Here is a 12,256-nt window from a genome sequence, read left to right as displayed (position 1 = left end):
AAATTTTAAAAAATGTCTCAAAAAAAACCAAAAGAAGAAATGTTTTAAGCCACAATTTTCTTATGATTAAACTTTTCAAAACACTTTGAGTGAAAATGAGGTATTCACACTCATAAGCAGAGATAAATCATTCTGACAGGATTTCCTCTGCAGTCAGCACTCTCCTTTCTAACATCCTGCATTATTTACTGGCAAATATAACTTTAAAAATACTGTATAAACCAACTGTAGGGATATTTCTGCTAAATTCTTGAACTCTTAGACCATAATTATGAGTCAAATAATCTTTAAATACACAAATATCCCATGTAATTATCATGAAAGTATAAGACCACAGGCAGCTAACTCATCTGTTAGGATTACTAACATTTATGTTATATAGATATATATGATAGATTCTTCAAAATTTAATATTCATCATTTTATCAATGATGCTTCTAGAACTCTAGGTCTGCTTATAATTCTTCTGAAGTTGATGAGCAACTCAATCACATCACTACAAATTTCAGACAGAAAGGGCAACTGTATTCATCTGATGTTGGCTTACATATAAATCTACTTATTTTTTTTTCTTTGTTCAAACTTCATTTCTTGCTTTCCTAAATACTCAAAATAAGAACCAAAGAGAAGTTAAGAGAATAAAAGGAAAAGACATTTTGAATATGTCATGTGCATACCTACAGGTTCATGTGTGCCTATATTTCTTGCTATGGTAAGGATCTCATGAGTGATGGCCATACTTTCATGATGACAACTATCTAAACTCCAGTTCTAATGGATTTAATAAAGATTCAAGCATGATAATGAAGGAAATGACATATATAAGATTCTGTGGTAATTTCTTACTAATCAGTATTCTAAATGGTTAGAGTACCCATGAATATATTTCTGTATGGAAACTTAGCTTTTGGCATTTACGTTATAGTCCTGACCCAGTGTGGAGTAAATGTCTTCATCATCCCAGGGAGGAAGATGAAGAGTCGAAACTCCCTTCTTGAAAGTTTTATAGATAATATTTAAAAATAGGATGCAGGTCCAATATTTTCTTTAATAGATTCTTCTCTGTTTTCTTAGACAACTGAGGGCAGGTAAAATATTTTCAAAATCTGGAGAATACCTGATGTGCACATGCCACTTGATTAAACATATGGAATACATACTTGGAGGAAAGCCAACTGGAGACCTGTGTGAGTAATCTAAACACCCAAGCTGAGAGGGGTTAACATATAAAGATCAGCTTTGTACTTTGAAGTTTTCTGGTCTTCATTTTGCCTAATTAAGACAAGATTTAATAATCAAACCACTGTACAAATAAGTACCTTAAAGTATAGGTTTGTTTCTAATTTTAGGAAGAATTCTTAACAGATTCCAAGGAATCAGCTCCACATGGGAAAAGTTTTCTGATAAGGCTTTCTTTTGTCATTGCTACAATGCAAATGCCTGCTTTTCATCTTAGTTTTATCCTGTGACTGGGGTTAGCATCCGCCTGTCAAAATCTCAAGTATGACACCAAGAAAGAAAGATACCATCTGAGCATTCCATCTGAGTCTGAAACTGTGGTAACTCTAGGTTAAAAAAAAAATACACACACACACACACACACACATATGCGTGTGTGTATATACGTATATTCTTAAAAGTATTCAATGTAGACTATGATTTCAAAGGGATCAATTTACCTAATTTATCTATAGCAGAATATATATATCCACATATTTGAAGGAAAGAGAATCACTCAAACATACACACACACACACACACATACTTCAATACTAATTTTTATAAATAAACCTAATCCCAGGTCAAAGGATTTTAAGGCAAAAAGTAGAATTGCTAACATTCCCTCCCACATAAGTTTCTTGCAGTAGACACTCAACAATTTTCAGCAATACCTAGTAATTTTGCATTGTGCTGAGAAACCACAAAACAAATAACAAACCTAACTACCATAATAGAGCAAATGTGTATTCAAGTTGATGGGCATTACGCCATTAAGCAGGAAAAGAAGCTGGCTCTTCTCTGAAGGAGATTGATTTTATACAAAATTATTTGACAAATTTAGACAGTCACAATTTTAAAAAGCATTCAACTGATGACACAGAGTGCAAAGCACAGAGAAAGAAGGCAGAAAGACAGTTGGCCTTGCCAGCCATCCCCACTCCCAACACTCTAATCCCACATGTTGCACACACCATCTTTGAAAGCAGCAAAGTGCTGGGCTGGAAGAATTTTATTTTCAGTTCTGCACTCTGCAGCCCATGTTCCCACACCATGGCTCCCTTGGTAAGATGGAGGCCCAAAAGAAGAGAAAACGTCAGCAATATTATCAATAGAGTCAGCACATGATGACAATATCTTTTCCTATTGTCATTAGAAAGCTAATGAGACCTTTTCTCATGAAGGTTTAATGAAGGTTTACTTTGTTTTGCTTTGCTTGTTTTTTATATCACAATACAATAAAGCATTTGCTAAGTCAGGTTGTAGTTATCGTCCTTCAGTAAATAGGGTCTCACTTTTCAACATAATCCCTCTAAAACATACTTGTAGATGACATGGCACAGAAGAGAGGGAAAGATCATTTTGCGTACAAATTTGTAGAACATGCTTTACTGTTCTGACAGGTATCATACTGTAATCACTGTTTTTTGTTTGTTTGTTTGTTTTTTCTTTCTTTTTTCTTTTCTTTCTTTCTTTTTTTTTTTTTGTAGTTGCTTCAGCAGGAGAGCTCCTAAGCATTTGGAAGGACATAGATATCCACTGTCCATTTCAGCCTCAGTAGGGCCACCAGAAAGAAATTATTATAAGTTTCTGAGAATCTGATTCAAATGCTGTTTGGAATGAAGTGGGACATACTAAAATATAACCATAAACTACATGCATACAACTTGCTAAGCAATACCTTAGTCTTGCTATCTGCCATCACCTATGCAAACTTTTTAACTTGTCAACACATGTATGCAACTATGCTTCAAGTCCTTTTCGCAAAAATAGGGGCTTCATGCACATGTGCCTGGATGTGCTTGTATATTACAACAGGCATTCAATCATAAAATATCTTGCTAATCTATGATCTTGATTTTGCTACCTATCTCCCAAGAATGTAACAATGGTGACAACACTGGTATTGTGATGACATTTGTGAGCCCATATAACTGGGCTAAGACAGTAGTTTCCTTTCTCCTGTAACGGATTCCAAAATTCTCCTCTTAGATACCCATATCAGTTATAGAACCCCAATTTCCAAACCAACATTACAATATTGGTCACAATATTCTGGCTTGATTTGCAGGCTTACTTTGTTCATGTGGATCTGCTGCTGGTATTGTTTCTGCTTCTCCAGGAATTGCTGGTGTTGCTGCTGAATGACCAGCTGAGCCAACGTGCTCTGAGGCAAAGGTGCCGACTGGGTTCGATTCAGGGGTCTGTGACGGGGAAGTTTGTGGGTACCTCTAATACCAGGTGAAATTCTCTCTTTCGTTGCCAAGGGAGACTGAGGATGTAAGGGAACTCCACCTGAAAAACAATTATTTGTATGCGTGAATGAGTGTATGTGTGCTTACATATGCCTATATATAGATGTATTCACGCATAATTTTAGGAAAAGGTAAGAAGCCATGTGCCAGGCAAGCCTCTGAAGAAGGCTAGTCCAGGTGGTGGAACAGGAATGTGTCTGAGCAGGTGACTCAAGTAGGCTAGCCTGGTATGCATCAAGATTAAATGAAGGGAGTTCTCTATCCACCCCCACCTGACAGATCTAGAGGAATAAATAAAGGATCATAGCCTTTCCCCGTGGTACCAGGTGCCAGGGAGATCCTTGTATGGCACAGTAAATCTTTATCAGGGCCTTGAGACATTATACTGGATCACTGATAAAATAAAAGTCCTGACATGACCTGTGAATGGTGCCATTATTAAATTACCAGTCACAAGAAGCTTTTGTTGCCGCATTTGTTCTTTCAATAATAAATGCTGCAGGAGAGCCTGGTGGCTGCTGTTGGGCTTCCCCTCTAAAGCCACGTGAGGATGGCTTGAAGATGCCGGGACGCTGCCCCCATACTGCCCAGGCAGAGGAACACCTTGCCTGAGCGTCTGTGTCTCACACTTCTGCTTTTCTTTGAGCGAATTCGAAGCCTGTGAGAAGAAATAACAAAGATATTAATCCTCTTTCATCCATGTGGGTCACTAGGTCTCTTCATCAGTAGATGAGTTTCTTATGCTATAAAAATGAAGAACATATCCAATGGGTAAGAGTTGTCTTTAAACTAACCAAATTAACAAATAACAAATAAAAATAGGTTTGAAGCACTGTAAAGTATTTAGTAACTGGGCATCTGTACAGAATCTTCAAAATTTTTTTAAAAAATATTAACAACAAAGCAAGATACAGAATTTTAGATGGGAAGGACAGGTTCAAGAGGTCTACTGTACACCATGGTGATTATGGTTATATAAATAAAAATATACTTGAAAATTGTGCAGCATGGATGATAAGTGTTTTTAACACAGAAAAAGTAAGGTAATATATATCTTAAGTAGCTTGATTAAGCAAATTTGATTACACATACACATGAAAACACCATGTAAGCCAGGCACAGTGGCATATGCTTGTGATCCCAGGGAGGCTGAGTCAAGAGAATTGGGAGTTCAAAGCCAGCCCCAGCAACAGCGAGGCACTAAGCAACTCAGTGAGACCCTCTCTCTAAATAAAATACAAAATAGGTATGGGGATGAGGCTTAGTGGTTGAGTGCCCTTGAGTTCAATCCCTAGTACCCCGCAAAACAACCATCATGTACATCATGAATATATATAATTTTATGTAACCCATATGCAGATATAATATTTCTGTCAAAAAACAAAATAGTACTAATTTCAGACTTAATACGTACACAGTTTACTTCTAAAAGATTTTAAAATCTGCTGCTTAAATAAGAGCTATGCTGAAAACATAAAATTTATTTGACTAGTTAAAGACTATATCATAGGGATAAAAATAAAGCAGTCCAAAGAGAAAGCAGTTTCAAGCAAAAATATCGATTGACTCTTTCTCTGCATGTCCTCTAATAATTTCACAGAACTGTAAGTTTCCAATATTCAATTTTTAAAATGAAATTCTTAAAATAACTCAATGAAAGGAGGTACAAAATATGCAGGAATTTGATTTAAATATGTATTCTCTATTAATTCATAACAGATCCAAAATCTCTAAATATTAAAAATGACACTCCATATACTTTTGTATAATACAGTAAACTAAAAGTGAAATCAGATATCAAATAAAAATGCTATTAAGAATTTGAAATGTATGATAACACAGTAATAAGGCAATAATAATCATATCATCAATAGCAATAATGAATTATCCTATTCAAAGAATTTAATGAATGGTGGTCATTTTGGTATTACAAAAGCAGAAGTCTAATACCTCAAAATTATGTGGCATGTTTCTTTTCAAAACTCATGTTTCATCTTTCAAAATTGCTGTGCACCAGGGAAGCAAAGCAATTTTCAGTGATGGAGAAATTAAAGGACAAAGAGGTAAATGGTTTGTCTGAGTCACAGAGCTAGTCAATGCAATGTTTAATCTAGGAGTGATGCCTGGTCCTGGCCTCCTTTCCTTAAAATTTCCCACAATTCAGTGGGGAAATGGAATATTAGAGAGATCCCTTTGCTAGAGCAATGTTAAGCTTGAGAAATTAATTGTGATTGCCTCATCCACACCAAAATGCAAGAAAAAAAAAACATGAGACTTTAATCCAAACCACATTGGTTTATTCATTCAATGGTACCAAATTGCATTACCATCGAAACATTAAATGGTCTGGCTTTAGTACTTGGTCCTTTGGGAAAAAAATCTCCCCTGACCACATTAAAAGTGATACATGTGTGAATTATCAAGGAGGAGCAGCTTAGACTATTCAAACAGCAATATCGGCAAAACACCTCTGCATGTGTCAGACACAAGAAATTTGGGGGTTAGTGTTTGTTTACTTATCATTAGAAGAAGTGGGAAAAATAGGAATAGAAGAAAAATAAGTTTTAATAAGCAAGTATTTGAAAATATTATCCATGAACATTTGCTTCCTTCTAATTCCATTTTTTCTTTTCACTAGACCCAATTATTTACAAATGCTTCACATGGAATTTCAAGGGTATAGCTGAATTCAGGATTTTCAAGCTTTGTTCTTTCATCCATAGAAATAAAACAACAGCCAAAATTTGCTTTTTCCAAATTGGTATAAGATCCTAGTATCATGGGAGATAACATATTCTGTTAAAAATCCAGATATAACAAAATTCCAGACATAATTAAAAGTCTCAGACTGATTTTATAATATGCATTGAAGATACATGTGAATCTGACATGCTGGACTTGCTGCTAAAGACTGGCAAAATTGGTGACAAGGGTTGAAACAAAATTTTTTTTAAAGCTAATATATTACAGGACATCTGTGTATGTACAGTTTAATTTACTAACCTTTCAGAGATGAATTATTCTGGGTAAAGCCTACAAATCTTTGAGAAAAACTAAATTTATATTATTTTAGGGAATGCACATAAAATAATTATTGCTATCTTCTGCTAGTAGGACAATTACCTCTAAAACTAACTAATTCCCTTTGGATCTCCTGGGAATAGTTTAATGTTATTCTTAGAGAGTTTTTCCAGATATGTATTTTTCAGGACCACAGCGTCAGTAACTTAAATTCCCAAAATAAAGTCATTCACAAAATAAATTCCATAAACATATGCTGCTGTGTTTGGAAGCTGTAGCTGTCAGCTCTGGCCAGTGTTGTTCCAGGCCTGGCACTCAGTGGCTCTGTGATCTCAAACTTTTAGACTCTCCTTGTCTTAGCTACCTCTTCTGTAAAAAATGTGGACTATCCTGTTTCATGGGATGGTCATCTGGAGCTATAAAATCATATATCTGGAGAGTGCTTTTTTAAAAAAGCTATAAGCCATTATACAAATGTTAGCTGTTTTATTATATGATTATGCAAACCAATATAATTCTGTGATTTCAAACTAACTGAGCACTTTTGAACAGTGTAGCAAACAAAAAATAGCACAGGACAGGTTCACCCTAAAAAGTTTTCTCATGTCTAAATATATAAGAAATGAAAGGGAGTTCCCATATGAACATAGGACTTGGGCTGTTTTAGGCAAGACTGTGTAATGACTTACATTGAGCTGGGATGGTCCTGCTGGAAGTCCCAAGGTGATATTGGGCAAAGAAGGAGAGGTATAAAGACTTAGCAGGTTCATGGAATCGTCATGAATTAGAATGCGTTGCTGTGAAACCAGCTGCTGTTGAAAAAATAAGTAAAGGAAAGTCTCACAATATCACGATATCATGAATTTTATAGTAAAATAGACACACTTCATAAGAGGTTTTTACATTATCATAATTCAGAAAAATATTTACGTTCTTATTTTTTGATTTCTGTATCCAAGGGTTACAACTGAAAAATTAAGTAAGAATTTCTTCAGATAGAAAATCATAAGAAAGGGATTAACAAACAAACTTAGGTTTTATTTCTTCTTAAAAGAACATGTCAGATATTTGTGCTTGCAAAGTAAGAGGTATCTTGAGATTATTAACATTATATTGATATTATTATATTTTATAATATTAATTTGTAATTAATATCATAATATTAATTAATACATTAATTAATATTATAATATTAATATATTAATTTTGCAAAATTCATTTTTTAAATTCTGGTTTTATAGAATATAATAAACATGTTTGCCGTCTCTTGGTAAAGTACAACAATCAAATTAGGTAATTTCGATGAGTTTATATATGCAATTGTTTTGTATTAGTGAGTGAAAATATACATATACAACACCATCACAGACATTATCTTCATCAGAATTAAATGTCATTTCACTATCAGAAACACATAAGAAAGTCCACACCATCACATAGGGCTTCTATAATATCACATCTTTTTGATACAAAAATCTACAAATAGACAATTCTGTGTGGTGATTTTCTTTAGATCATTCACAGTCATAAACAGAAGTAAATGTTAAAATGTTAGGTGTTCCCCATGCCACAATAGCTTTCATTACACAGTTTTGGCATCACAGAGCTTTTTTACAACAAATACCTTTTTTAATCCAATACTAGTCATGTTTTCCCACATGTGGCCTAATATGGCTGCTTGAATTACATTTTCTGTTTAACTCTTGCTTCCCTCCAGAACTTTTATACAATAAGAGTTACAAAGGTCTTATTAGACTAAGGAACTCTGGCCTGATATGGTCCCCAAGGGAACAACATCCCTGAAAAAGAATACTCCATGTAACGGTATGACACAGTGACTGCTTTCTTCCCAAACAAAAAGCATATGGGACTCCAATAATAGACCACCTCCAAGAGGGATACTGCACACACGGGCTTTGACTAAAGTAAATATAATAACTTGTCAAGCATGTTTGGGGGAGCTGTAGATTTTCCTCTGGACAAACCTGGGATATCAATTAACTGGGGAAAAATATCACGTGCTAATACAATGCAAGCTCAGAATGTCACTGAAGAGTGATGCGCCACCAAAACACAGGATGTTATTCCAAAACATTGTCTCAATCATATGTCTGTTTGGAGATGAGTCCTAGCCTTAACATAATAAGAGCAGAAGGCTAAATGGAGTTTTCTCATTGCAACTTGGAACTCCCAGCTAACTCAGATTTTGTTTCTTCTCAAAAGAACATGTCAGATATTTGTGCTAGAAAAGCAAGAGGTATCTTGAATTTATTAACATTATACTGATATTATTATATCACAAAATTTTAAATGTCTAAAATGCCAAAGGATGAAGATTATTGGAAAGTATTTTTACATTATATTGTGTGAGATAACAATTTTATTTTAGTGACTATCAGCAATTCTTCCGAATTTGCTCTAAACAAAAAGGCCAGGTATGATTTTGCTTATACAAATAGAGATTTTAAAATCAATTTTACTATAAACATACACCTAAATAAGAACCAAAAGAATGTTCAAGGAAGTAAAAATATTTTAACTAGCTTACTGGCAGTAAATTGTAATTTAAAATAAAAGGATAATCCATTCACTGATCTGTAGCCACAGAAAACAAATATGAAAAAATAAGCACTTTAATATATAATTTTCATTCAAGATTGTTAAAAAGTTCACAGCACTGAGATTTAAAATAGACTGTGGGAAGGACACTGTGTTTTTTTTTTTTCCTCTTGCCTCCCAGTGTCCTTCCCACAGCTTTCTCAAAGAGCTTATCTTTGTTTCCTAGAGAGAATTCTTGTGATATTCTGAGATGTCTTTCATCACAAAAAGCAGACATACTGAAATGAGAAAGAGATTTCTTCTTAGATAGATTGATGGCAGAGTATGCTTCATGTCCACACTGCTTTGACTAAAGTAAAAAGGATTTGGGACATTCCTACTAGGATTGCAGTCTTCTGCAGTTTCACATACAAATTGAGTGGTTCCATCTCCTGTGATGGTGCACTGATTTTCAGCACCCACCATGTGCTAAACCCTATGCCATGGGATATTTGGAGGTTAACCTATTCTTCATATGTACTCTTGAGTTACCATGATGCTCCTATTGTAGATGAGGACACTGAAGAAAATGAGCAAGGTAATGGTGCTTCCCACTGGGATGAGCAATGAAACTTAGATGCTGCTGTAGAAAGTGCAAACTACTCTGAAAATATTAATAATAATGGTTGCTTAAGAAAACGAGAGAAAGCAAATGTAGGTCCTATGACTTATGAAGGGGTATATGGAGTACAACTGGTAGCCACCTGAACTGAGAAAAAAGCCCTATGGCTTTTCAGATGTGAGGATCTTCAAGTCATGTAGAAAATTCATGAGGATGCAAGGAAAGCTCTGTGTTCTCAGGTCTGTGGGTACAGTCTTTTCCCACAGAGACTAATAGGCATGACATTGTATCCTACAGATTTCAGGGACTTGGACATTGCTTAGCTTCTCTCCTTTGATAATAGATAAGGAAATAGGCAAAGAGTTTATATAGACTTTCAGTGTCCAGAATTATACTTAATAGAACTGAACAACCATTTTCCTCAAATTGGCTTCTTTAAATACAGCTATCCTCAGCTAAGTTTTCTTGTGGGAGTCATCTATCTGTTCCAGTTTAATGAGTCTTAATAAAACCTAGAATGGTATTCTACACTGCTACCTGAATGCACACAAATTATGGGGAAACCATTCCACTGAGACAATGAAGGATCCTGACCAGGATTCCTTCAAGATGAAAAGGCCACCCGACCTTAGCGTGGAAGTAAGCTAACAAGGATTTTCAGGCAAAGTCAAGATTTTTCCAGGAACCAATTCTGAAACTGATTCAACCCTTAATTAGTGCTATACTGCTGAGATGCCAACATTTCACAGCTTAGAATGTGGGAAAGATGGTTTCAATGTGAACATTTTTCAGAATTAGAAACTTTTATTGTAGTTAAATAAAATAGAAATATTAAATGAGTGATTGGCTATCACATAAACCTCATGAAGCAGTTAATGAGTAACTCCCTTGTGTTACATTGATGGTGCTAGGCATATAGAGAGGACCTAGGCCTCACAGACTCACACGCTAGTCAGGTTGACAGCAAAGCAGAGGACTAACTCACAAGACTCATGATAACCACTATAGCTACACAGAGTATGTTAAAAATTTTGATGGCACAGAGAAAGGTGTCAATCTAAACCCAGGTTTTGATAGATAATTAGCCTTTACCAGATGGAGCAGGATGTTGAGATGGATATGAACTGTGCCTGGTGTTCGGGTTGGGGGAAAGGGTCTACTCACATTTTAGTAAGATCCTTCAAAATTTTACTCAGTCTCTTTTCTCACTATCACATCAATTGGAAGAATCTCTCTCTTTCTCTCTCTCTTTTTGTCTGGGGTTATACCGGGGATTGAACTCAGGGTACTCAGGCACTGAGCCCCAGCCCCAGCCCTATTTTGTATTTTATTTAGATACAGGCTCTCACTGAGTTGCTTAGCTGAGGGTGGCTTTGAACTTGTGATCCTCCTGCTTCAGCTTCCCTAGCCACTGGGATTATAGGCATGCCCACTGTGCCCAGCTGAGAGAATATCTTAAAGATAATATTTGCAGTTTGAATGAATAAAATACATGTAGACAAAAGACTGAAAATAGCCCAATAAAGCTATTTATTTAGTAATTGGAATTAAGGAGCTATTAGTTTCAATTGAAAGACTCAGCATCTGACAAAACACTGACAAAAATTAGAAAAATGGGCAATATCAAACATGGGGACATAGAAAAGCAAAATCCCTTATACAGTGCTAGTGGGACTGTAGAAGAGTCCAGTATATCTGGTGAACAATTCTACATTATAAACCAAAACAATTATACTATGCACTATGACCCAGTGATTCGTCTTCTGGGAATCATAACTACAGGAAATTCTCTCTTTAAGCTATCGGATGTCCATGGGTATATATTGAAGCTTTGTTTTTTGGTGATGGGTGGGCATTGGAGGCTGCTGGCATAGTTACCTGAGTAATGAAATGGATGAAATGGAGCAGCACCCACCAGATTTCTTCAGTGATTGAAAGCATCCATACACATACAACCGGGTTTATAAACACATGGTTAGTGATAAAGAAAGGAAATTAGATAGGTGACATTGTGCCATTTAGATCTAGTAAAGTACATGGGTATAAAGCAAAAAATACATAGTATGTAAGAATTCATGTAAATGAAAATGCAGGAGAATACATGCATGTAGTACAAGGAAAATGGAAATAGGGGAAAAAAGAAGGAACGGGTGAGGGAGGGAAAGAGATTTGGTGAGGAAGGTAAATGAGCACCTTTCTTGCTCTTAAGGGGAAAAGAAGTCAACCAATGACCCTTGATGTAATACTACATAATTGTATAATTATATATTTTTAAAGAGATAGGAAAAGTGGATGTCGAATTTTCTGTTTCTTGTTTGTCCAAACTTATCTAGAGTTTTGGGAGAAGTTTGGACTAGTAAAAAGTTAGTTTATTGCCTTATACTTGAACTCTACCACTCACTGGCTGTGAGTCTGTCTAGTCAGTCACCTACCTTCCCTGGATGTCAGTTCAGCCTAAGACTGAAGCACCTCTGAACAGCTCTATCAGATACCAGCTGTGTCTATCAGAATGGTACAAGGTAAGACATGCTCATAAGTGTCAATCAACTTTGACTTTGTAAAGTGTCAAATTCCTGAATCATGCCCAACTAAAAAGAAGAAA

At 35.5% G+C, this 12,256-nt stretch overlaps 1 protein-coding gene across 23 annotated transcripts in view; it reads right to left on the bottom strand.

Moving 5' to 3' along the window:
• Hdac9 (histone deacetylase 9) overlaps nucleotides 1-12,256 on the bottom strand; it is an 857,477-nt gene that overhangs the window by 331,105 nt on the left and 514,116 nt on the right. For 21 of the 23 annotated variants that reach the window (XM_046463549.2, XM_058585330.1, XM_058585328.1 and 18 more), the window contains 3 exons: nucleotides 7,184-7,306; nucleotides 3,921-4,131; nucleotides 3,296-3,513 (listed from right to left, as the gene is read on the bottom strand). In XM_046463549.2, the coding sequence (XP_046319505.1) occupies nucleotides 3,296-3,513; nucleotides 3,921-4,131; nucleotides 7,184-7,306 (552 nt within the window). The remainder of the gene's footprint in view (nucleotides 1-3,295; nucleotides 3,514-3,920; nucleotides 4,132-7,183; nucleotides 7,307-12,256) is intronic. The other 2 variants (XM_058585326.1, XM_046463541.2) reach the window with 1 other exon arrangement.

Source organism: Marmota monax, unplaced genomic scaffold, assembly GCF_021218885.2.
Source record: "Marmota monax isolate L192 unplaced genomic scaffold, Marmota_monax_Labrador192_F-V1.1 WCK01_AAM20220418_F8-fsc00057, whole genome shotgun sequence".
Classification (NCBI taxonomy): domain Eukaryota; kingdom Metazoa; phylum Chordata; class Mammalia; order Rodentia; family Sciuridae; genus Marmota; species Marmota monax.
The sequence above is the reverse complement of the archived record's forward strand: the minus strand, read 5'-3'. Positions and strand labels throughout refer to the sequence as shown.